Consider the following 27,915-nt stretch of genomic DNA (forward strand, 5'->3'; position numbering starts at 1 on the left):
TTCAGGGGTCCAATAGCTGAATTGGTCAGGACTGTTTTGGCAGCAAAAGGGGAACCAACACAATATTAACTGGTGTAAATTTCAATTTCATTTCTCTAGCAAGGGCGCAACCTCAAGAGGTAAAAAATGAAGTCAGCACCAAAATTTCAGAACCTGGAGGTCCTGTATTGCCCTTTAAACCAAGTGAATCCAATAGATAGCATAAAAAGTGAATTCTTTTCTTTGTTAGTTTGAGTCACTGAACTGGATCCTCTCAACCTAATAACCATGTTTGTGGTGTTGTTGTCCTATGCCAAAATTTCAATAAAGCTGAGTGGACTCAGAGTTCAAAAGGTTTCTTGCGTAATGACAAATACTGAAGGAGATATCAGTCAGAGGAATTCCTGGGGATGGTTTACAGAGAGAGGGGTAGGTAGGTTAGCCCAGGTTAAACCACAGAGCTGTCCCAGAGAGTTTTGCTCAGATTGTGTGAGATGGCTTACTTGGTTGGTCCCGGGAGGATACTTGGAGGGGGGACACTGGTCTGTTTTGTGCCAGGAAACAGAGTTCTTTTTTTTCTAGATGATTTCTAGATAAAGTTGGCATGAAGGTGGAATTCAGTCAATGGATGTCAGCATCTATTTACTCTGCCCATGAAACCACAGTCACCGTCACACATCGTTCTTAAATCCATCACAGTACAGCAAACAAACCTGTTTATCCTGCACTAACCTGCAGAGGATTAACCTGCAACATTTAAATAACACAGTTAGTCCATCTCAGTTTGATTTGCAGATGTATCACAATATGAAAAAAGCCTAATGCCACATGTAGTGACCTGATATTTAATTTAAAAACATGAAGACTTCCATTTAAGCTTAAGATGTCCAGTTTATCAGATACAATTGAGCAGTCCTTACCCTTAAATCTAACCTCTCTTCTTCCTTTCCTGTCTCGTCTTTCTTATCTTTCTTTCTCCATCTCTTAGTGAAGTTAGCTCGCTTTCTTTTCTCTGCCTGTGAAATACAGCAGCACGGCCTATAGCTAGCAACACACTGTGCAACAAAAGGGGTAGTGACATCGTGGCTATGCACATCTTTTAACTCCAGTCCACAATCTGTTACTTCTAAATGTGATGTTATTTTTGTAGTTGCTAACGTTGCTAACTGCTTGATAGCCAGAGATAGAGGCTGCACTGGATTAGAAAATTAAAGTCCATTTTCTAAATCTTGGTCATAACCTGATTCAGAAAGGAGGATTACTCTCAGTATGTTCATTGCCTCATGACTTGTGATTGATCAGTGACAATGAGCGGATAATTTCACAGTCAAACTTGCCCTCGCTCACCACATCCAGTTTCAGAACACTAAGAAAGTGTTGGCAAAACACTCATCTTGAGATTTTAAGACAGGACTTCAAAAACCAATAGACAAATTCATAATAGCTACTTCTACATGTTAAAGTTCAAAGCAACTTCTCAACACTTTCCCCAGAACCTGTAAGCAAATAAACTGGGTTACTGGGTTTCTGCAGAGCATACCCTTGTGCATGCTGTTGCACAAAGCTGAATTTTGAGCACTCTTTGTATGTTTTTGTTTTTTAAAATGCATCTTGGGAAATGTAGTTAAGCCCATACTATTGAAGAAACTGGCTTTCTCTAACACATTCACCAGACATATAATCATCTGTTCATGCAGCAAAAATATACATTAATTAAACTAGTTCATCTAATTATAGCACTCGAGGTTCTTCCTCTTGATAAACACAATGGTAATCTGAGGTGGTTACATAAAAACAGTTGCAGAGAACTTTTGCTATCCATCCAGCAGTATCACTGATCATCTGGGACACCATATTTACACCTGAATGAAGGTGGCAGACAGTTCAGACTCCTTCACTGTTGCCTATAATGGGTTGTATTAGAGGAAGAAAGGACACAGAAATAGGCAGTCACACAGCTAATTGATTTTTCTTTGTTCCCAGCTTCTGAATCTGTGCAGCCATATGGTTTTCTGCAAGACCAACGCAGCTAAAGGCACGAAAGAAAAGATCTGTATCTTTCTGAATTGTCTTATAATGTCTCAGAGGAAAACTGCTTGAAAAATTGCCTCGTCTTTTCTATAGCCATATACAATGCAGCTGTGCTCTGAATAAAAACAGCTCCCACTGCAAGATAGATCACCTACAACATTAAAGCCACGGCACAGTGGAGTGAATAATACGAATCATCTCGTTGCAAATGAGTGTTCTGCTTATGTGCTGACTTATGTGTGCGCTATTTTGACATGTAGCACCCACCTAAGCATTGCAGACCCATCAGTGTAACAACACGCCCTGCTGCATTGCAAGAAAACACTCAGCAACAGTTTGATGAACACTACACGGTGAAAACTCTTCAAATCCCAATTCAATTAAGCATTTGAAGGGTATTCATGTCAAACTTTGGCCACAAAGAAAACCTACAAGACCCAAAAGACACTACAGGGTACTTCCAGAAGTCCAACATTCATTTTCTCCAACACACCCTGAACTTTCTTAGGCAAGTAGCCTTCAGGAATAGTTCTAAGGCTTCCTGATGGATATTCAAAGATCTTCTTTGGATGTTTGCTGCCTTTCGTTCAAGATAATCCCACACTGCCTCAATAATTGTTGACATCTAGGCTCTGGGGAGGCCAATCCATGATTGGTAGTGTTTCATTGTGTGTTTTTTCTATCCATGTTTGCTTGTTCTTTATTGACAGTGTGTTTGGGATTATTTACCGTTTTGGTTGCGCACCACACGGCAGCTTTCAGTCTCATGATAGCAGATAGAATTCCAAAGGAGTGACCTCCGTGCAACACACTTTTGGTGAAGAGCTGATAAATATTTTCCCCTCTGGCATCTATATTCTTTAAATTATATTCCTTTATTACATGTTTTAATGGCGGGTAGTGGAAAGCTTTGTCTGCAATATCTATCTGTGCAGGCAACAGCATCTAAGTTACAAGTTTTCACAAACCATTCGGTGACACGTGGGGAGTAGAAACCACCAGCATATGTTTGACAATTCTAGGATAAAGATTAGTCTGAACAAATTCATAATAATTGCAAATGGGAAGTGCATTGAACCTGGATTCTTTTTAACGACCACCAGGGGGCGATAGCTGCAGTTGCAAAAAAGGCTCATTCACATATTTTTTTTTACCAAGCTGAATAAAATATAAAGTCCATTTACTAAAGTTTGGCCATTTTGACTTGCAGAAAGGAGGATATCCAGAATATCAACTAACAACTTGTGACTGAGTGACATCAAAATGGCTACATCTATCATTTATACAGTCTTTGAAGGTGCAAAGTGGACTTCTGCTTTTTTATAGAGGTGCTGGATTCCGTGAGACAAAAAGCCTCAAGGGTTTATTTTTTCTTTAATTTGTCACCTGCCTTTATGCAGTTTGCAGACAAAACCTTGCGTGATCATACTGGCCTTTAATTAGCAGGAAGTATCGCTGTAACGGAGTTCCTGTTGCTTTCCCGTCAAAATACAGAACACTAGTGTCGGTGATCTGGCAGGAAGCGCCTGCTGCTGCTGCTTGGAAGCATCATTTGCATGGACTCTGACCGGAGCTAAAGAAATTATGCCACATTTCAGACTTTCACCTGCACCTTGCAATGAGTGAAATGACCCATGTTATTAGAAATAAGGCACAACAACCTTTCCATTTGGCATAGGACTAAAATATAATTTGAGACAAGCATTTATAGTCATACATTCAACAAATTCAGAAAAATGAAAACAAGTGCCTGAGTGTTCAAAAGGAAACGAAAAACAACAAAGGAGAGAATTTAATTCACATCAAATCACGCTTCCAGATAGTCAATACAGCAGCCAAACAGGCAATGCGATAGTGTTCAAAGGTACAAAATGTAGTCTAGAAGAAAGACTGACTTGTAGCATAATCTTAGAGCATCCACAGTCATATTTTTTTCATACAGAAAACAGTATCAAACATTAGGCAAAGTCATCTCATGACAAAACCAAGAACATATGCATGCATTTATGTTTTTTTTTATATAATATTGAGCTTGCATACAAAGGCAGACAGATTACAAAATCGAAATCACATGTCAGTTTTATTCATTACATATTAATCGGGGAGGGGGGGAGGAGAGGGACCACTGCTGTGTTAAGGAGTATATTGAGATGCCAGCAAAGTTTCACAGCCGCCTTGTGTCTCCCGTATCGATGGGGCTGAAGAGACTGTTAACACTTAAAGGAAACGGAGACGTGAGGCCAGCTGAAATGCGTTAAAGATTTCATTCCCCAGCTTTGAAGGTGCGATATCACTTATCAAAATCAAATTTTTCCTCAAAATGAACAGAAGCAAGCGCGAAAAGGAATCTAATTATTCAAACAGCACTGTGTCAGTAATGAAACTGGGTGAAGAAGGTCAAATAGTATAACAAATGGACATTAGAGCTGTTCTTCACAATCCAACAGCTGCAACTAGTGAGTTAAAATGATACGACTGCAAAAGCAGCCAGCCACACCGACAGAGTCGACATGCTCCTGAAAGAAAAAGCCCAAACATGCCTGCTCGATCGCTTACAGTGACGTGAGGTAATGACAAAAAGCTGTTAGCTAAATTGCAAGCCTGACAGGAATCCCGATCGCTACGTGAGGAGTATTTGTGCGCTGCTTCTGGGTCACCAGCCTGTGCACGGTGGATGAAAGCCGGGTGTGGTGGAGGACATGCATAAAAAGGGTCGTACTGGGAAATCGAACTATATATGGCATGCATCCCAACCTGGTGATCTGAGGTTTGAGTCCTGGGATTCAGGACTGCACAGGGACTCGGGGTAAACTTTAAAGTGGACCTGCTATGCTCATTTCCAGCTCAGTATTTTTATTTCTGGACTAGAGAAGCTCTGAATGAATCATGGTTCAAATCAATGCTTTTTTATAGGTCGCACATTGAATACTGATTGGTTTAAAAGTGGGCCTGAATAGGAACGGGAGTGAAAGTGGTGTTCATCACAAATGCGAAAAAACCACATCAAAGATTTAAAAATGTTGCAAGATAGTGCCTGTAGAGGCCAGTTTTAACTGTTTTTAACATTTCAGCCCCTCTTTGTGTATCCAGTGGTGAAAGTCTGTTGCAGCCTTAGGCATGAAATACAAAGGCGCCCCTTTAGCTGTAATATGCTCTAAAGAATCTGACACCACCAACGACAGTGTGGTCACGTGGATGGGCTCTCCATCTGTCATTACAGTCTTTAAACATCGGCACTGCTGTAGTTTAAAGTTTGTCTGCTCTCGCGGGGCAAGCATTGTCCTGCCTTGCCAGGTAAAACACCTCTGGTTATATCGCAACAACAACACAAGCAAGACCAGCCCACAGACTGTGCTGTGTCACTTATTTCTGACACTGCCCCCTAATGGCAGTGCACAACTACAACATGCCATCAGTAATCGTAAAAGCGGTGCGTAGGCTCCGTATGGCAGCGGTCCCCAACCTTTTTTGCGCCCCGGACCGGTTTATGTCCGACAATATTTTCAGGAACCGGCCATTAAGGTGTTGCGGATAAATGCAACAAAACAAAACCAGTACCGGTAACAAAGAAAACAAGATTTATTCATAACACACGGAAAAAGACCCAGGGAAACCGAGTTAACAAAAAAAAGATCAAAAAATAACGCTTAAAAAACCGATAAAAACCCTGAAAACCATAAATTTCACGGTCCGAGTCCCGGGGGTTGCTGTATGGGACCCAGGCACAAACATACCAGTCTGTTGAGCCAGTGGTTCTCAAAATGAGGGGCAGGGCTCACTTGTAGGGCACAGAGCCACTGACCACAAGACGAAATGACGTGCATCTAACTTGAATGAAAATTTGCAGGTCAACCAAATAAGCAAGACTTAGCTAACATACTAACACTTAAAATATAACTTAGATCTGTTTTTATTTATAATGACTGATTAAAAAAAAAGTGAGAATATAGTTCTCCTGGAGTTTGGAATATCAGAATCCAGCTCACGTAGGATTAGCTTCCCCTTCAATCACACAACCAGAGCAGCTCCCAGTGACCAAATTCAGGACTTACTCTCTTTATCCTGAAATAGCCCAGAATGATGTCACATCATACTTTCCTGAAAAACAGGAATGAAATTGGCTCACAGGAATTACCTGCACGCATGCTGGGCTCAGTATTTGAACCTTTGACCGTAATTAATACGAGCAGAGATCATTGGAACAGTATGTATGTGACAGAAAGCAAGGATAAGCATAGTAGGTCCACTTCGACAAAATATATTAAAATTAAAACAATCATAAGTCATTCAAAGTAAAATGTTAACTCACTTAGAATTTTTTGAGCGAGATAAGCCCTGGTAGTCCGCTGCAGGGGAGTGAGTTCAACCATCTCTATTCCCAGATACGTGTGCTCAAATACAGAGCTTCAGATCCGACGTATGAACAATATGAACACTACAGAGCACTAAGGTGCAGGACTTACTGTGGAATAGAAGGGGTTAAACATGTACATTCTGTTTGATACATTTCTAGTGGAGGTGCTCACATAAAAAAACAACAATATAGTAACAATACACATACACTGCTAGTATATTAAAAATGCTGCCCTTCTCATCCGTCTTAGCGAAGGTCGCATTGCACGACTGAACGACTGCAGTGACTTCAGCCAAAGAGGGCGCGTTTGCCCGTTTAGCAGCAAACTTGAACTTCAGCAGGAATAGGCTGTTGTAAACAATACATGCTTTTTGTGTTTTAATTTCTATTTTTTCTCTTTTTAAACATTTGATGTAAACTTCCTGTTTTTGAAATTCGGCCCTTTTGACAAACAGCAGGTACATTTTCATCCAGCTGAAAATGCCATCAGCGAAACTAATTTTCAGTAGTGTAAACAATAAGCTGCACACACACACACACACACACACACACACACACACACACACACACACACACACACACACACACACAATAGAGCTTCCCAATCAGGTGGCATTGTGGCTCAACAAGTGATTTTCACCAGACGGGTCACCCACTGAACTTCATTCTGTTGTTGATTACAGCTGCACTCAGCTTTCCAACACTGGAGCACGCTGTGTGGCGTGACGACTGCACATAGCGACTATGGATGTTTCTTATTTTCTGCATGAAATATGACCACAGAGCATCAGAACAATGAGCTTTTTCTGCCTATATTCATATCCATGCAGCTCCTGGATAATCACAAAACCCCACAGTATCGTTACTATTCTGTGTTTTTTGCACTTGTCTAAGTGACCATCTGCCTCAGATTGACTCAGGGGCACTTTGCTGTTTGCAGTTCGAAAGAAATGTAATCATGCCCTTGACGTTTGAACCCATTTTCTTTCACTCTTAAGAAGTCTCAAACTTAAGAAGTTATTTTTGACCACAAAGAAAATCCAGCTGATTGAAAACAGCGCTGCGGCCTTGTACCCATGATTCACCTCTCAATTATATTATAACGCTCACTGGTTTCAGTTTTTCTGATTTTTTTGAAGTCTGGATGGGATGACTGAATGGAGCAAACACTTGCAGAGCCTCGATCCTCGACCACAAAAGTCAGCAGATGACAGTTGGAACTTAATCGGTGGTTGGTTCACATAGTTGGTGACATTTTGTCATGTCTCATACAGAAACATGCAGGGATGCCATGAATAACTGCTGTAAAGAAGCCTTAAGAAGGAATTTACGTTCAACGTTAGCGTATTAGTTCTTTAACCTCTTGTTTTAACCTTAAAGGAGAGCATCAGTTTTTACATGGATTTAAAGCCAGACTTTGTTAACCCAGAGTGCCTTAGATTTCAGGGACGGGTTAGGGTGGTTGCTCCAGTTGTGATACTGCCTATCAAGGCCTCAACATGCTTCAAACAACGATCCCATCTTTATATAATTATATGTAGCAGCCATATTAACCTTGTTGTTTACACGTGTGTCTTCAACACCGTAGCTAAAAAGTCTAAAGAGCTTTAAAAAAAAAAAAGAGGTAACTGGACTTCTTCAATTCTAAAAACAAAAGGTCATGTGATTTATCACGAGTCACAAGAGGGTCGGTACCATCATACTTTGGCCCAACCCATCATGTGACCATCATGTGACCTATTGAAGTCAAACATCTTCACAAATTTAAAGAAGTCTAGTTGTCTCTTTTCTCAGGCTTTCTACACTAACGTGACCTGGATGACTAAGAAGCTACAGAGACACATTGTGCATGCCTGGTTTAAACACATCTGTGCCCTCTAAGTTTGTCTCCTTTTGAATCCCTGCACTGCTTCCAGGACTTTTTGTAGACACTGTATTTGATATGCTCCACTCCCTCAAAATGACGACCATTGCCTTGAATTTCACTATAGTGAATTTGGAAAGAAGTACGATTCTGTTGTTGTGGCTAAAAAACATTAGCGTGTGAAGAAAAACACTAGAGGTGAGGCTGTGTCTGCTAAATGTTCTTCTTCAGACTCTTTGGGAGGTAAAGGTAACTCTGTTTTAACTGAATTTTACAGTGCAAAACCCTATGAATGTGAAAAAAGCTCAATTCAGACCTGATGCACCACCTTTGGGCCTTTTCTTCTGTTATACTACTTAGATTCTTTGTTGTAACCAGAGATAGGCACAGTTACTGTATATCGAGCCCATGATGTGCCACACTGGGATCTGGATCTTTCTCAAGTTTCTCACCCACATCTTCCACAGCCGAACCTTTCATATGATCATTGCTCTCTGTCACGGTGAAAGTGAATGATACACTCTCAAATGACAACTGCATGGCAGGAGTCTCGCATTCAGCTATCCATCGTTGCTGATATTAATTGGGGAGCGTGTGACTGTCTCTTCACGTTAGGCCTATGATGGACTCACACGAAGGGTCCAGGGTGTACCCAGCGCAGCTCCAATATGACTCGTAGTTGGATAAGCATGAAAAAACAAATGGATGGATGACTCGCCATCTGGTGCTGTGATGAAATCTGACTCCCACATACTATACATCAGTCTACAGCTGAATCCAAATAGATGGTGGAGGCTGTGAAAGTATACTTTTTTGTTGTAATTTAGACATATTGAAATCAAATGTAACTATATTCTTTAAACTGGCCACAGATGGATTAAATATGATGCCAGCAGGTTGATATTGTTTGCAATATCTTTCTTAACAAGTAAAACCCACAATTAAAAAAAAGGTTTTCTGCTTTAGAACTGCAAAAAGCAAAAATTATTTTATTAACTTATGGTTTAAAATAACTGAAACTATCTTTACAGAATAAAGTTAGTGAGTATTGGAGGGCATTGTAACTCCTTTCTACTTAAGACTCACTCTCGATGTGTTTGCAGACCACTTTGCATTTACTCATTAATCTCTGGTTTCTTCCTGTTTAAAGGGAGTTCTTCCTTCCCACTCTCGCTAGTGTCACTCTACTTGCACATTGGGGGCCTTCTAATTGTTAGAGGTTGCTGTTTATTATTGTAGATTATTTGGCTTACAATATAAAGTAGCTTTAGGCAACTCTTGCCACAACCCAGCTCTCTTTCTCTGTGGAGTTTTTGCCTTTACACAAGCTTCACTATTAACTCTATCAAACAAACAAAACAGCAGTTTTTTAGTTAGAGTTATGGTTCAGACATGGTTTGAAGCATAATGAGACCTCAACCTTTAAAGACTGTTCTCCATAAACTACACGAAGTCTCTATGGCATTGCTCTCATCTTCCCAAATGGAAAATACATGCTCCAAATCTAGAACTTGTATTAGTAATACGAAATATTTGCTACATCCTTTGTTAGTGTATCCACTACTTTAAATCCTAAGACTGCTCATAGCCATGAAATTGAAATCATGAGGTTTTTCCTGTGCAGCTTTATGGATTAGTGGAAATTCTTTAACTGCTGTAAAAGATCTCATCAAATAGATTTTGCTTCTTTTATCTTCCACCGTTCATACAAGAATCCTTTAAAGTCAACACTACAATCCCTGTCAGTCATCTTGTGGATTGAATTTCTCTTAAAAACATGAAATGAGCAGCGGTGCAACCTCCTTTCTGTATGTGTGAAAGTGTTGTTGAACACAAACATGAGATGTGTATGTTTTAAACTCAGCCCTGTGGAGAGGAAATACTGTGTATTCCCAAAGAGAGGCGTCTCAGGTCGATGCGGGCAACACGAGGGCGACCCAGAGAAGACGACCTGGGTGGAGAGGACGGGGAGGATGCGGGAGTCCTGGTGCAGCCGGCGAACAGGTTGGACGAAGGATTGTGTGTGTTCAGTCATTTAATGAACCAGGTAATTCATTGGTCAACGTGTGCCAGCGTTCAATTTTTTTGTCCTTGTTTTTGAGGCAGTCAAACCAGTGCTTGAGCCTTTCTCCATTTGCATTGATACCCAGAGATACACCACCTAAAAGGAGGCACAAACACAGAATGAGTTCTTATTAGAAAGACAGGAGACTTATAATGCATCACATTATAATATCAGTTTATATTCTTAGCATCATAAAACAGCTGAAAAACAATATTAAAGATGAAAAACCTTTTACAAATTATTTATAAGTTGGTTTACTAAAGAGAATCAGTTATGTTCATTTCCAGCTCTGTGTGTTGCATCACTGGACTTTGCACGGCTCACATTAAAATAAAAATCCTTATATGTTCATCCTATATTAAAAGTTACAGCACCCTCCAGAAATGTATGCCAAATGTAGTGCTGTCCATTATGGTTGAACATTTAGTCTCATATGGCCAAAGAACGTTGTTACAATAGTCTTTTGGTTTATTCGGATGCAACTTTGCAAACCTGAGCTGTGCTGCCCTACTTGTTCAGTCTTTTTCTAATGCTATAGTCATGCACTTCAGCAGTGAACATGTTAACTGAGGCCTGTTGAGTCTGAGATTTTTTGCAGCTTCTCTGTGCGCTGCACAATCCGACCTTGGGGTGAATTTGCTGGGACGTCCTCTCTTCGGAAGATTGTGCCATTGTGTTAACATACATCTGAATGCTCCAGACCAGCAAAATTGCCAAAGCTTTAACCGTGGTGCTCACACAAACTGATGATCGGTTGATTTAGTGCATTTGATTAGCACTTAGCTGCTATTTACACTTTATATTCCCCTGGAAGCAGTGAGGACGTACTTAGCTTTTCACATGGCTGCACAGAGTGCTGTGAAAACTTTGTCACAGTACTGCAGATACATCTGAGGTCTTGTGTTTCCCCTGAGCTCCAAAGATCTGATTGGCTTTTTATACAGACAAACAGGAAACAGAAGATTCCAGCTGTGATTTGAAAGCACAGGACATGGCACATTTTTCAAAATGTGATCATATATATTGTGATAATGTGTAAGTTCATTATGATTTATCATATTATGTGTTGACTTGTTATATTACATTGTTTTGGGGGGGGGTTATTCATAATGTTATTATATTAACCTCAGTTGTGACATCTTTTTGAGTTGGACCTCGTTTAATAGCTACTTCTTTAGATTTCTTTACCCTTTTTTGGAATTTATGGATAATGTTACAATTATTCTTAAGACTGTGAAATATCCACGCCACACAATCACAGCTTTTCCATCGCCCTTAAAAGTCTCATTACACAACAAACACACAATCCCACCTGTGTTGATCTCCATCTTTTTGTTGTAGCAGCAGTTAGTTTGTGTTTGCATTCCTTTTCATGTTGGAAATGCAAACCGAAACAAGTCCTTAAAAACATGCAGACCCCAGTAACCCTCAGGGAGTCTCAAAGTGTCAGCACAGTGAAGCCCAGCACTGCTTACCTATGAAGTCATTCGACTTTCCAATGTCGTAGTCCCATACGGTCACCTCCAAGGTCTTTTTGGTGAGGTCTGCATATTTTATGTCATAACAGAACTCCTGCAGAAAATAAAAGAGGGCAAAATAAGAGCTCCACAATTTTCTCTCTCAAAACACATGATTAATAATACCTCATCTTTTCAGATCACCACGTTGGGGCTTTAAGAGTTTATTTATTCTGATGGACCATCGTCACACACACACACAAAAACACTCTAATGTGCAGTTTTTCGGTTTGCATAATTATCAAAACAATTCTGAAAGCTTTTGTTTCATTTCCTGCTGAAATTCATTCAGAACGCCTCATTAGGTTTTAATATTTTGTTAGTGCCTTAAACAAGACGCTGTTTAATCTAGCTCTTCTCGCTCTAATGTTTTTTTCAGTCACTACATAACCAGACTCATTTTCGTTAGTTAAGGAAACTCACAGCACAGCAAAGGTGTCAACGTATCTTAAACTTGGAGCGGAGGAAATTAAATGCGGAATACACACACGGCTTCTGTAACAGCATGACAGTGTAATCGATACAGTCCACTGTCCACTAAATGAAACAAGCATTTTCTTCTGAAATCAATTTGCAGTTTGCGAAGCAACAATCTGCGGTTCAATCACCTTAATGAAACCAGAGCCTCGATATGGAGGAGGACCTCATTGCTTGTCTCCAACGGAAAGGCCAGGAGGTGATGGAAGAGTATGGGCGCAAAAAAATGTCAGAGGAAATGTCAAGTCGCTGGCCTGTGTGAGCGTTCGGCTGGGGTACGTCCACTCGTATACAAGCAGAAACGTCCGAGCCGAGCTGCCCTGTGGCCCGTTCAGCCTCAAAAACATGTTTGGCATTCTTGTTCAAAACGTGGCCGAAGCAGCACCTGTCTGATTTCAATACAATTTAAAATCAGCCATGAAGGGAGGTGTTTGGCTGTGAGACTGAGGAGCTCCGGCTCAGCTAAGAAGAACATAAAGGTTGATTACTTAAATTGCTTCCTTCACGGTCAAAGCAGCGGTATACAGCATGGTAAAGGTCTGGAGGCAATGCAATAGCGTTCAAAATTATATTAAGCTCCCTGTTTTAACAAACATTATTTACATTTTTGGACAACTGGGCCAGAAATACTGACTTGCTTTTATAAACTAAAACGCATTGTCCTCTTAACTCTGGCTTTTCAGCTGCTAAATGTTTGCAAAGTACTCACAGTTGCAAACTACAGTTAAAAGTTAAAGTTAATTGTACTTTGCAACTGTCAGTACAGTGCCAGTTTTTACATACATATTATAATCTTACAGCCATCGTTTATGATGTTTATGTCCATCATAAACGATGGATATGAGTACCAATAACAGACAAACTAGGCAAAACCCTGGCAACTGCTGTCACTAGGTGAGACTAGTTGAAAGAGGGTGATGCATAAAAACCTTCTTGGACACTAGAAGATTGCTGTGGTTGTCTGCAGTTTGCATGGAAGACGGTGACGTGTCTGGAAACACTGATCAGCTACTTGCTGAGTGGCAGTGAAACTTGAACTTTCAGAGTAAAGGTTGTGCCTTAACATTTGTAAAGGTGCAACTTTTACTGTCGCTTGGTGAGTAGTTGGCAAGTGTTTGCAGACAGCTTGGTGTGTTCCATACAAATTAAATGTGACAATACTGATCTGCAAGTGACCACAAACACCACAGGGAGGCTTTTGGTGCAGTACCATACTGTATGTCTCTTTGGAACCAGTTTCACCTATCAGCTACCAGCAGGTAGCTGACTGGTCTCTAGACCTGTGGGATTAAAGCACACGGTGTCTCATGATGAAACCGCCATCGCCATCTTGATGTTTTGAAGCCTCACATTTTCTGATACACTTCTATATAACTTGAAGCCTTTTTACAACCCCATGGGGGTTAAAACAATGTAGATGTAATGTAACAGTAATGTAACAACAATGTAACAACAATGTAACAACAATGTAACAATGTAAAACAGACCCCTTCATGTTGGTTTTACTTTTTAGGTTAACCAAGCTTGTTAGTGTTAGCTGTCAGCTTAGCGCTCTCACATCAAAATATGCCCACTTATAGATTCAATAAACCAAAGGAGTGTTTATAGTTCTAAAACCAAGCCGACAAATGACTGGGTTATATCATTGTTTAATGTTTTTACCATTAAATGTATCAGGTTAGAAACTATATTTCTTATATGTAATATTTGCAATAAAATATCAGAATCCTGAAGGCATACACTATGAAAAGGGAAAAGGAGAAGACAAACTACAGGTTTTATAAAATCTGAAGGTTTGCCACTATAAAGAAAACTTTTACATTAAATATGAATTTTTCTCTCTTATTATTACCACTGCAAAAAGTATTTATTGGTGCAGATAGAGCCATTAAAACTTTATTTTCAAAGCTTCAGAGCTTCAGGCATTGATAGGACTAAACAGTCACTTAATAAGTTAACCAGTCAGTAACTTGGCTCATCGGTTTTATAAGAGAAGATCAATAGAAGTTCAGTCCTGATAAAATACACCTGAGTTTTAGCCCGTCTTCAGTGGTAAACACTTGGCTAAACAGGACTTTAATTATTTAAGTTATTTTTTGGTTCTGCAGCTTTTTTAAAAAGCCATCTTGTTATGAATTAAGAAAAATTCCAACAGTGTTGCCCTGTCAAAGTGGCTTTTGTTGGTCCCAGGGTTATGAAGGTCGCTCAGCACATAAAGCACCAGATAAAGCTCAGGCAACAATAAACAGGAATAAAATAGAAAGAAATGCTGCAAGGTTTAGCTGTGGTTTATACCTCATTGAACTCAGGATTGAGCGTCTTCTTTTTCACAGCAGTCTTGTGCTTTGACTTTTTGTTCTCGTCTGGCTTCAGATACCTGCAGGACAGAGAGGGGAGGAAAGAAAAGAAGATTCAATACAATTTTCTGATGCTTATATTTATGAGTGAAACAGCAAAAATGAAAATATTACATATCCCTGCAGAGCACACGGTGCTCATGTGTTATTTGAAACCACCATCAGTAATGTGAAGCCTCACACAGTGGTCAGACAGCACACTGTACATTTCTCAGCTGTTATATTGTTCTGTCCTCCAGGGGGTGCTGTGGGACTGCCCTACATTCAACCACACAGCTGCATTACATTACACTACACACACACTAAATCACTACATCATCTGATTTTTAGAAACTCCAGATGTTATTAAGGCTTTTCTTTTCTCAGCTTGCAATCCAAAGACCTTGTGGTGCTTTCCCCTGCAGCTGCAGTCCCACTCTATCAAGACTGATGTCCCACACGTGGTTAGTTAAACAATAACATTTCACTCTAGTGTCTGCTTGATGAGATTACCGTGGAGAAGACATCTCACCTCATAACAAAAAGACATTTCCAAAATCAGTCGATACTCCTGCGCATTACTGCAGAGAAGGTCTCCAGTCTCTAGTTTATTTAAACCCTTCATCTCAGATTCTCTGTGTGAGGTTTCTGGATGTTGGTCATTTGTTCCTATTATTGGCTTTCCAACCTTTTTTTGTGGAGCTTCTGGGAGTCATACCACACTTCACTTTGCTAGACCTTAGACAAAACTAATTCATGTTTATTTCTTTAGGTTTTTAGCGAGATTAACATTTTAGAGCCTGTGATATGTACTGCTGTTACTGTGACTCAGGCATGCAGCAGTAACCTATAAACTATTCTCTGCTGACTGCCAAAATCTGGGGGCTTCCAGTGTAGCCGGTGGATATGGCGGGGTAAAGCTTACTATGCTGTGTGCCGGTGACACATTTTGAAAAGTTAATAAACTCCTTTTTTGGCAAATGCAGTGCTTCATTTGGCCATCACAGGGACTGTTTACCTGCAAGCATCCAAAGCCAGCTCAAATGTGATTTGTCAATAAAGCTTGAGGACTGCAGAGGATAAAACTAATTTTCCAGTTTCAAAAACTCTCTCGTTTTATAGCTGATAAACACAGTATAAATGGCCAGTAACACTTTATAATGTGGCCTCAACTCAGGAGTAATTCCCCTGTAATGTAATGGAATATCAAGGTATTTTATTTAAATTACAATGTAATATATTGACCCACAAATATACTAAGCCAGGTTTTTGCAGGACAAAAAAAGAATTATTTTGAAGTGTTACCAAATTAACTTTTTTATTTAAAAATATAATTTTCATACACATTATTCTGCCGATGAAGGGAGGGAGCATGCAATCGTTCTGTTTGTTTGTGTGTCTCTTTATTAGCACTCCAGGGTCCACAGTTTCAACATATCATGTTCAGATTTAACTTTACAAAAATAAGCTTTCAAGAGGGGCAGAGATGTAATCTGATTACCTTTTTCAAGTAACGAGTAATTAAAGGGATTACTATTGCAAAAAAAGTAATTAGATTACTGTTACATTCACCGTAAGCATGCTGCGTTACTAAACCGTGGTTTTGTTTGTGAGAGTGTCTCATGACAATGACGTACAAGCGTGCGACGTGCGTGGCAGCAACAGACGTGCGTAGATCAACAATGGATAATATGGAGTGCGGGAGAGAGTACTAGCATACAGCATTTAAAGCTCGGAAGTACTGACATTACTTTTAGCATATATAATTATTCTTTTAATATACTGAAATATGCAGAAAATAGGTTTAAATGTTAAACAAATTTCTTCCAATCAAAGACAGTTGCATATAATTTAATTTCTGCTTGATGCAATGTGCATAAAGTAACATAAAACATAAAATCAGTAACATAATGGATTACTTTTTTGGAGAAGTAATCAGTAATTAGTAACCAGTGTTGGGTAAGTTACTTTAAAATAGTAACTTAGTTACATTACTAGTTACTTCTCTCAAAAGTAACTCAGTTACTTCAAGTTACTCGTTACTTTCAAAGTAACTAGTTACTAGGGAAAGTAACTTTGGTTTTACTCAGAATTCTCTTGTTAATGTGTTTCTTCCATAACTTTGCCAGTCTTCTAGCTTGCTTACTTGCCACAAATGCACTGTGCCACCTACCAATAGAAAGGAAAAGATAATGTGCATATTTCCACGAGAGAAATCCCACGCCTGGACCGTCGTTGACTGCTGCCATGATTCTAGCCTACGTCACAGCGTCATGTGCGCCTTTTACATCCAACACAAAAACTGCAGTCGTGGTGCTTTCGATTGTACTCAGAACTCGGAAAATCTGCCTTCTGAATAGGAAGATGTAGGTAACACCAGACTGCAGATGAGCTGCATACAGGGCTGGACTGGGACAGAAAATTGGCCCGGACATTTTGACTAGAGACTGGCCCACCATTATAGGAAAAATCATAAAGCCTTTGAATGAAAATAAACACTATTGTGACAGTGATGTACACTGTTTTGATGGTATATATGCATCAATCTATCAATCGTTTGTTGTAAGATTCAGATAATTATTTTTTTAAAAGCTAGACATTTTAAATGAGAATAAGAAAGAAAAGTATTTCTTTGTGCCCCCCATTCCCTGTTAATGCCCTACATGGACCCCTGGCAAAACTTTGCTAGATCTGCACCTGCACAGTTACCAGCTGTCAGCTACTTAGAAAAGGATCCTGGTGTTATTTGTCTCTCAGAAACAGTTCATAACTTCCCTTCAACTCATTCATGTCACCTAAAAGGTAAACCTGTTTCTCCATCACAGCTCTGATGATTCAGTAAGGATATCTCCTGGTTTCATCTTCATGTTTCCCTCTCACCACATATCCAAACCGACATCCTGACCAGCAGCTTTTTTACAGCTGTGGCTCCAGCAAACATCAGCTGATACTAGAAATTAATATTAAATAAATTCTAACAACAGCTGATCAAGCTTAAACATGCTGCTGTTGTTTAGCGCGACATCCGCTGGTTTCCTCTTTCGGCGCAAAGTGGGGAATAAACAAATAAGAGAGCCGATCAGCTGATCATTGATCAGTTTTCATGATTGAAGTAGAAACAGGAGAATGAGAGAAGAAGAGGCAGCTGTGCAGCAAAGACACAGAATAACTACAGCTTTGTGTCTTTTTCATTGTAGCTGAATTACGGGACAAACTGTTCCTTTTCACCTCAATACGAAACGCGTAATATTTTCTCTGAATACCAGACGGGATGGTTGGCAACTCTAATAACTTATGAACAAAATAAAGTTCAACATCATTAACTTCATAGCACCACCCAGCTGTATAGAAACTCCGTCATGCTAGCTAGCACGCAGTACGGAAAAAGTTAGAATAACGAAAATAAACTGCACTTAAACTTGGTTCATATCTGACCCAGAGAGACTGCAGGTCATAACTTCTTACCTGAAGTTCAGTTCACACTTGGACCGGCGGCCGCCTCGCGTCTCTTTTCCTTCTGCGTCCCTTTTCCTTCATCCACCCGCTGGCCTCCACCACTTGCTAATGTTACTGAATCTGTGGAAACTCCGCGATGCCACCACACGAAGTAACGAGTAACGACCCTATCTAAATCCCAGTAACGAGTAACGCGTTCCTGATTTTGGCATAATAACTAGTTACCGTGCTCGTTACCACAATAATAACGTAGTTACTGTAACGCGTTACTTAATAACGCGTTAGTCCCAACACTGTTAGTAACTAATTACCATTTTCAAGTAACTTGACCAACACTGCTTGGGGGACATGAGCATCTTGGCTGGCTAAGCGTTCGACCTTGACCTTAATTGTTATGGCCAAAGGTCATTATGAGTAATATATCATAAGAAGTGTCATGGAGAGAGCTGCACAACACCCTATGATGTTACAATGAAGCCATGACAGGCTGATGTCATCAAACTGTAATAAAATTATAATAAAGGATCAAAGTTTTGACTCTCGCCCTTCAGTGATACTGCTCTTGTTTACACTATGTGTTCTTTGTTTTCAGTATTCCAATGACATTTACCTGATTGGTATACATTCAGTTCATACCAAGCACAAAATGTTTAATAACTGGAATAAATAAACTCATTGTTGATTTGTGTTTATTGAGGGTTAAGAATCATTTTTGAGTGTAGATTTTAAGGAATAGTATCATAAAAGAGTGTGTAATGTGGCAATTGGATACGTGGATAACAAGATAAAGAGCAGCTATATAAGATAAAAATGTAACTGCTCTGATACTTTGTTTCTTTTAAGTAAATTAAAAACAATTTAATACATTGTGTTTAGTTTCAGTTGATAGTTTTGAGTTATATACAAATGCCAATCCATCTCCAAATGTATCAGTGTACAATAATAATAAAGTTAATATGTGCACAATTTTGCACCTTTTTTCTCTCCACCCTTTAAAAAGGTAGATTTTTGTAACTTTTAGATTAAAGAGCAAAACTGGCAACTAAGACTGGTTTTGAAAATGAAGGCTACAAATATCAATATCAATTACAAGAGCTCCTGTCAGGGGTGAAAAGGCTGTATCTTAGAGGGAAGTGCTCCAGTAACAAGCTTTTTCACCCTAAAAGTTACAGTCAGGCAGTATTTTCTTAGATGTCTTGTTTTCTTAGTATATGAAATGGGTGAACGCATTATTTAAAGACTCTCAGCATAATGCATAACAGTTTAACAACTAGCTCTAAAACTGCTCAGAACATCATCATAAACGAACATGTTATGTTATTTTAGACTCCATTATCCTTGTTGAAGTGTATGTACCACACAGAAAATTGAGAGTATGTTGTGGAATATGCAAACGAAATTAAACTTCATATTTATTTAAATTAGCCGAGGCGTTCCTGGTGTGCTCACAAAATGTAACAATGTGCTTATCATTTTCAGTTTGCATTCGCTGCAGTTTGTGAGTCAGAGGAGAAAACAGGGCCTTAGTGCTGCTGTTTCTCTGGAAGAAGGCGTGTGTGTGTGTGTGTGTGTGTGTGTGTGTGTGTGTGTGTGTGTGTGCGCGCGAGTGAAGGTTAGACCTTTGCTTCTGTTCTGTTTTCATAAATGATGCACAAGGCAACTTGTACTTATCTCAAAACCAGCATAGTGCATGTTGTTTAGCACCTCTGTGCTTTTGGCCAAGAACAGTTTTTGGGTGGTATTGCTCATTCTGATGTGGTATATTTCATTGCAATTACAGTACCTCATCACATCCCTCTCTTCTGTTATGTGCCCATTGGACCCTCACAGACTTCAATTTCCCAAGGTAACAAAGAGACTTAAAGGGAGGCTAAGTGGGTTATTCCTCACAAGTGTACCCCAGAGGGAGTGGAAGCTGAAATTGTTGATGAGGACACTGCGGCGAACCTAATCGTTATCACGTAATGGGATTACTGACCCCCTGGCAAAAAAAAAAATCTAAGGGTGAAAGTTATGATGCAAACAAAGCAATTCTGCAATATGATGACTTTAAATATTTCCCTGTGTGCGTATGCCATGATTGTAGAGTACAACTATGCCTATGAGTTTTAAAATATACTACTCTTTACTTCAAAGCCGATGAAATGTACTTGTCATTGACTGAATGGCCATTAAAGAGTGTAAAGTACTCCACTACCTTGTTGACTAATGCGTGTCTGAATTCTACTTTCGCGCAATTTCCGAATATCCCCGACATTACCAGCACATTAGAGCAAATGGCTTAACGTTCATTGACAGCTGTGACTTGATCCTTCAGATAGACACTTAGAAGAAATCAGGTAGCGACAGAGAAATCCTGTGGCGCCGTTTATGTGTCAGATTATACATTTTCTTTATTCTCCTTCACGTGAATCAGTCAGTAAATCTATTATCAGCCTCGGTGTCCTTCAAGCTTGGGGAAGATTTTTATCCGTCCTCTGACGGTTGGAAAATTGTTGCCGGTCCCTCTCCACTGAAAGGAGTCGCGCTTTTGTTCTCGAGGTGTGCACAGCAGAGTCGGAAATTAATTGCACTTTCATTGCTCAGCCAGATGAAAGACTTGGGAAATGTTTGTGTGATAAACAGGATTGTCCTTCGAATTGTAGCCTGTGGATGGCACAGGTAGTGTAACATCAGCACTGCCAGCCAGCTAATCCATTTCAGCACCTTTAAAATGTGCCACATAACAATGGAGAACAGCATTAATGTGAGCATCAGGAGTTTGAAAGAGAACTGCTCGCTCCTCAGGTTGCCATTGTTTGGAATTTTGGCCATGCTTAATATGAGCATCCACCATTGCAACATCATATACACTCACCAGCTAATGCATTAGTCAGTAAACCTATTACTGGCTATTGTTCAACTGCTCATTAGTGCAAATAATAATGAGCCAATCACATGGCATCAACTCAGTGCATTTAGGCGTGTAGGCATGTACAAGAGAACCTGCTGGAGTTTGAACTGAATGGGGAAGGAAGATGATTTAAGTGGCTCTGAACATGTGTAGGGTTCACAAAAAGTGCTCAGAAACAGAAAATAGCCAGTTTGTAGCAGTTTTCTGGAGATAAATGCCTTGATGATGTCATAGGAGAGTGAACAGACTGATACAGATCGGACTACAGAGTAGGGCTGGGCTATATCATACTGTTCACGGTAAACCGGTGTAATGTTGGGCAATGATAAGAAAATGAAATATTGCGATAGAATATGGGTAAAACGCGCATGCGCAGTGCCTTTGTTTACATACGCACATGGCTGCGACGCAGAATGAGAAGAGCGAAAGTGGATCGTTGAATGAAACGGATGAACCAGAACTGGTTTGTAAAAATGCTGCAACTTCACTGGTGTGGAACTGGTTTGGCTTTCGTCCGTCAGATACACAACAAAGCACTATTTTTGGTAGAGCATGCTAGCGGGCCGTCGTTATTACCGTGTTTTTTGGAAAATATGGCACACTTCGACAGTGCCCCTTATAATCCTGTGTGCCTTATGTATGAATTCTGGTTGTGTTTACTGACCTTGAAACGATTTTATGTCGTATACGGCGCTGGAAAAATCTGTCAAATGTTTCAGTATGACTTTGCTAAGCTACGAAGCCGCACCGCTTGATGGATTGTCGGAGCTTTACGGCTATTGTAGGCAGGAGCCTCGCGGAGTGATACGTACTGCACTTCAACATAATATTACCGTATTGTGTGTGTGTATAACCTCTTTTTAGGTTTTGTGGATATTATACATGGTTATGCTGATGATATGTCGGCCAATTTCCACTGGAAATGCCTTTTGGTTAAACTGTCAGCAAGGAATTGCATTTGCACTGCAAATTTTTTATATAACTTTAATGCACTTAAAAAGCTGCTTGTGTAAGTGCAAAATACATTGATGTTTTTGGGGTTTTTTGCACTAATAAAGTTGAGGAGTTGTAAAGTATTTTGTCTAGTGTCAATTATATCGTCAGTTATATCGTTATCGCAAATTTTCTAATGTATATCGTGATAGATATTTTTGGTCATATCGCCCTGCTCTACTACAGAATACCAGGTTCCATTCCTATGAGCAAAGAACAGGAAACTGAGGCTACAATTCACACGAGCTCAGGAAACAGAAGATTGGACAAACACTGCCTGGCCTGATGAAACTTCAGACGGTGGGTCAGGCAGTTCAGACTGCTGGTGGTGGTGTAATTGTTTTCTTGGCTTTGTGTGCCTACCTGAATATTGTTGCTTACTATGTCCATCCCCTTATAACTCATGGTATCTAGTTTACATTATAAAAGCCAACTGCAGCGACTAAAGTCATTTTGTACCATATAAATAAAATAAAATTGAATTGAATAGAAAATGAGTTCGGTGCACTCAAAAGGACTTAACAGTAACTACACCTCAATCCAATAGAGCAACATTGGGATGTGGTGGAATGGGAGATTCACATCATGGATGTGCAGTCGACAAATATGCAGCAACTGCTCGATGATGTAATGTCAACATGCTGCTGAATCTGTGCCATGAATAATTAATGCAGTTCTGAAAGCAAAGAGGGTCCAACCTGTTACTAGTAAGGTGTAACTTTAAAAATGTGGCAGAGTGAGTGTATATGGAAAAAAATTAATTATAGTATTTTTGGCGCCTACATCATATTTTGTCTTATTTTAAGGCCTTTAAGAGTGACACAGATCGGTCGATGTAATTTAAAGTGTAAACATCGTGATTGTCAGTGAATGGTTTAATTTTCTCTTTCCTGCAATTTCATGTGCAGACGCATGATTCAAAATTCAATTACTCAATAACAGATTGTAGAATAAATTACTGCATGAGTCAATGAAGGCACAATACATTACTATGAAATTGTGAGGTAATTCAAGAAAATGGTTCAAATGTGACTCATAGTTGTTCCTGCTTTAACAATAAAATAGTTGCATGGGTTATTATTGTGCCATTCCAGCAGTGTTTATTTTCCTATGTTAGCTTAAATTTTTTCATAAAAATGACTTTGCCCAAACATTTAATGAATCCACTTTTATAACAAAGCCTGGGTGTTTGATTTCCTGTTGCACTGGCCTAAATCGAGGAGGAGATAAATGGCGTGAGTGGGTTCCCTGCTGGGTTTTTGTTACGAAAGCGGTACAAAATAAGCAAATCACTGTGAACATGGCATTTCAACCTGCAACAGCAAGAGCAGTCTGCTAATGTAACAAGAAAAAGGATGGAAATATATTTTCTGATAAGAAACAGAAGTGCTTTGATGACCATTTATAACACGAGGATTACATTTACAAAAACACAGAAATGTCCTGAGGTGAAGTTTAAAGCGTTTGGTCAGCTATGGAGACAAAATAAAACCTTCTTCAGTTGATTTAACGGAACTATAGTTATGATTTGGATTGATTGGCATTGTGTGATTTTTCACTTACTATTTCTACTTTTACTACTATTACTACTACTAATATTTTATTTTTAATAGGCAATTTGTGTCTCCCTACAGAATATATGTGATTTGTGATCACATACAGTAATGTTCAGGTTAGATCTCTATTTATCACACAAAAGCATTGATATTATGGACGCTCATCATCAAGAGTCAGGTGCATAAACTTCATAAACAAGAAAGCGTGGAAGTTATGGTTTGATGACCCAAAAGCCTGAAAGTCAAAATCATGAAATCAGTTCATATAAATTATACATAAAGGCAAAACTTTTACGATAAGGCATTTCCACTAATGCAGAATTGGTTCTGTTCTGGTTCAAAATCTTCCACTTCCACTTACGTAATAATTAAGGATTTAAGGAAGAGATTCATTTGCGAGCTTTAAGGATTCTAGCCAATCAACTTTTGTTTACCCCATTGGCAGATGTTGTTCTCAAAACAAGAACGTTTTGTCAGTTTTCAGAGTATCTGGCTTATTTCAAGTAGAGCCCTTTTGCAGTGTACCCTGTAACTGGTAAATAAAGCTCAAGATGAGCTGAAATATCTTATTATGAAAAAGTTATTTTCCTAGAATGAGCTTAATTTTCTTGTTAAGAATATGTTTTGTTTTTAGACAAAAAAGAGAAAACACGTCCATAAACAAGGTTTTTTTAACTTTCTTGAAAATCATTTTTGCAGTGTAGGGTTAATGACACTCTTCTTCATGCTGAATGAATTCAAATTATATCGTCATATATTTAGATTTTTAAAAAATGACACTAATAATGGGGGAAATGCTAAAATTCATCCTCGCTTAAGCTAACTTTGTTTTGCTGTGATTGCTCACCTTGTTGTATTTTCTGTGTGATAACCTTCAAAATCATCTATTAGCACTTATTTCTGCATTATAACATCATTACTGATATCATATTTACATATTTTCAACCTGTTATTAACAAGTAATCATATTGTTACTAAACTATTACAATTCTCTTTTGCCTTTGTCTGCATTTTTAATGTTTTTACTTTATATGTACTTTGTTGTGGGCATTTGAATTATCTGACTATAAGCTCCAGCAGTAAAGTTTGATAATTACATGGTACTGCTTTTCCTACTGCCACATTATTAGCAAGCAGTAATATAAAGTGCTAGTAAAAGAAGTTTGCAGCCAAAAGGTTGGTTCATGCTGGAAACCACTTTGTCTTTGATGTAAATATGTAATTGTGTATGTTTCTGTTCTGTGTCTTGTGTACTGTTTGTTGTATATGTGTCTTTCTTGCTGCTGTTAAACCCAGATTTCCCCTTGTGGGACAATTAAAGGATTATTCTCACTAAATCACAGGTCCTCAGCCACGATGACTTACTCGATCTGTTGTGCTTAACTGGGAGAAAAACATGGAAAAGTCGTGTCTCACCTGGTTATTATATATGTCTGCACCACAACCATATCCTACTGATGTTTCTGTGCTGTACTACAAAAAATGCTTTCAATCTGTTGCTAAAACCTTGCAGAGAAGCAATAGAAGGTCACCCATTGTGCCTGTTTTCTGACTCAGTCCTACAAAACTTTTCTTGAAAGACAACATAGAGCCACCAAAAATCCACATAGAAATGTTATCAAGTCATCTAAGATGCTCATGCTCCCAAAAATTAAAGGAATATTTTGAGAACACAATCTGATCTTAATGGGAAAATAAATCATGCTGGATTATCTATACTAATATGGACTGGATAATAGTATCCATTCCTTCTTCCTCCAGCAACTGCGTGCAAAATCTTGGACATGAGGGATATTGTTGTCCTCTAAGAGGAACCCAGGAACCACTGCACTAGCATGATGTCTGAGAATACGCCTAAAGAGGTCATACTGAACAACATTACAGCATAACCTTCTCCAGACCGCTTCACATCTGTCACACGTGCTCATGGTGACCCTCCTCTTATCTGTTAAAAGCACAGGGTACCAGTGATGGACCTGCCAGTTCTAGCGTTCTATGCCAATCAGGCCGGGGGTGAGCAGAGGGCTCACTACAGGACGCTGGGCCCTCATACCACTCTCATGAAGTCTGTTTCTGATTGTCTGGTCGGAGACATTCACATCACTGGCCTGCTGGAGGTTATTTGGTAGGACTCCAACAGCACTCATCCTGCTCCTCATAACCCAGTCCTCCTGATGGGATAAGGGCCTTCTACAGCCCTGAACATCTATCCCAGAGTAACTGCCTGTTTCCTGGTATCTCCTCCATGCTTGTGTTCTTCAGTCAGAAAGAATCAGGAGGATAAAAATGTCAGCGGCCCCCACCTGTAAAGCCATTCCTGTTTTAGGGGTTGTCTCATTGTTGCCCCTCCAGTGCACCTGTTGTTTATTTCATTAACATCAAAGCAGCCGAAACTGATTAACAACCTCCTCTGCTACTTTGACCAGATCAATATCCCACAGGTTTAATTGACTTGATTGATGCTATACTCTGACTAAAAAGTGAGAGTAGTGTATGTTCTTTTCTATTTCCTCTGCTCTGATTAAACTGATTATCAAGCTTAGACAGTTTTACTTCCTCAAACTTCTGTACATGACTGTATAAATTCTTGTTCCTCACAACAGTGCCCACTGCAGTCACCAGAGATACACTGAAATCTGGCAAGTCGAGAAACAGAAGATCATCTGACAGGTTGTAGCAAACACTTCTGTCCTTGTTATCTAAGCACGGAGAGGTAGACCTGAAAGTGAGTGCTTTCAAAGGTGTGTAAACATGGCTGTGTATGAAGTTATATTAAGTACAGTACAACAAACTGCAGCATCACGCTCGTGGTAAAAACACATTTGCTTTTCTTCCCTTTTCCAAATAAGTTAATCTGGAGCACCTGTCTGGTTCTATGATTGCTCCCTCGTCAGAGGTTGGTGCAGATCTCAGGGGTGAATAAAATGAAAATAAAATTACTACTGATAGATAATGACTGCCAAAACTATCAAAGTAAATCCCTTATTATCCTTTTTGCTTAATTGGGGTTTTTAACCTTATTAAATCTGCTCCCTGGAGATGGTAAAACAGCCCCAGTTTCTTTTTGGATGTGCCTGCCAGTGTTTGCATACTGACGTTTTGACGTAGGGGTCGGAGAAGCCGTTGGCATCCATGGCGGCAAGGTGAGCACAGCGTATGATGCCCACTACCAGGCAAGATTTCTGGGTGTTGTACTTCAGAGAAATCATGATTCGTCCACGTTCCTCCAGAGACTTGTCTTCCGTCTTGACCTGCAGGGTGGAAATGAGAAGATTTAGGAACCAGCTGAGCTTTCAAAAGACTGACAGTTATGCCAACAAGCGCCTTGGCCAAAAATCAAACGCAATTATTGAAGAAAGTCAAGCGACTCACAACAAAAGGATGATGGCGGTGTGACCACAAACATCTTTAACATAGAGTCTTTTATTTTTATCAGGCTTGGATGAACTTTTTCTGTCACCTCTAGGTCAGAAGTTTAACTACACATGTAATCTCTGCAATATCATAATGTAGAAAAAGTGCAGTTTCAACAATATGTCTCACTTTTTCTACATTAAAAGAGATGCAGCGATAGCAAATGAAAGAAACCTCTTGGGTTTAAATAGTAAGAAATGAATGAATTAAAGTTCTAGTAGCTGATTGTTTAGACCAGCGGTCCCCAATTCCCGGGCCACGGGCCGGTACCAGTCCGTGAGTCGTTTATGGTTTATGTTTCAGGGGTTTTATCATTATTTGTTTAGCGTTGTTATCATTAACTCGTTTTCCCTGGGTCTTTTTTTGTGTGTTATGAGTAAATCTTCTTTTTTTTGGTACCGGTACTGGTTTTATTTTGTTGTATTTATCCACGACAACTTAAAGGCCTGTCCATGAAAATATTGTAATCAGTCCATGGCGCAAAAAAGGTCGAGGACCGCTGGTTTAGACTGTCCTGTAGTTATAAAACTGAGAGTTTTTGATAATTTGTACAAAACTTTTTCCTGTTTGGATCCACTGTGTAAAAGCTACATTTCTATAGTCGTTTCTGTCATTTATTTGTTTATCTATTACTTATTAGGTGTGGTATGAATGGTAGTGGGCGATGTCTTTATCAGTAGGAAAAGCAGTAAAACTTATGAAAATACAGTTAGAAGTCTAAAATTTATGCCCTCATTTACATTTTCCAAAGCCATCCAGTGAGCTGGATTTAAGTCTTTGCTAGACGGATTCCCGGATCTAAACAATATAACTTAATCCTTAAAATTCTCCTTACTCCATGACTTAAATCAAACTGGGAATGCAGTTTGATATAAGTTGATTTAAGGTCTTCTGCTGGAAAAAAGGGAACTCACAGGCTAACCATCTCTCTTCTTGTGTCCGCCTCCGCTTTCTAAAATTGAAACATTTTCACTTACATA

General features: G+C 39.4%; 1 protein-coding gene across 2 annotated transcripts in view; it reads right to left on the reverse strand.

Annotated features, from left to right (window-relative positions):
* Positions 1-7,778: 7,778 nt before the first annotated feature.
* The window catches only part of doc2b (double C2-like domains, beta), a 188,821-nt gene continuing 168,684 nt past the window's right edge, over positions 7,779-27,915 (reverse strand). For both annotated transcript variants that reach the window (XM_080307606.1, XM_026183042.2), the window contains 4 exons: positions 26,618-26,772; positions 14,583-14,664; positions 11,769-11,865; positions 7,779-10,389 (listed from right to left, as the gene is read on the reverse strand). In XM_080307606.1, coding sequence (XP_080163732.1) covers positions 10,256-10,389; positions 11,769-11,865; positions 14,583-14,664; positions 26,618-26,772 — 468 coding nt within the window. In that variant the 3' untranslated portion in view covers positions 7,779-10,255. The remainder of the gene's footprint in view (positions 10,390-11,768; positions 11,866-14,582; positions 14,665-26,617; positions 26,773-27,915) is intronic.

This window comes from Astatotilapia calliptera, chromosome 10, assembly GCF_964374335.1.
Source record: "Astatotilapia calliptera chromosome 10, fAstCal68.1, whole genome shotgun sequence".
In the NCBI taxonomy this organism is placed as follows: Eukaryota; Metazoa; Chordata; class Actinopteri; order Cichliformes; family Cichlidae; genus Astatotilapia; species Astatotilapia calliptera.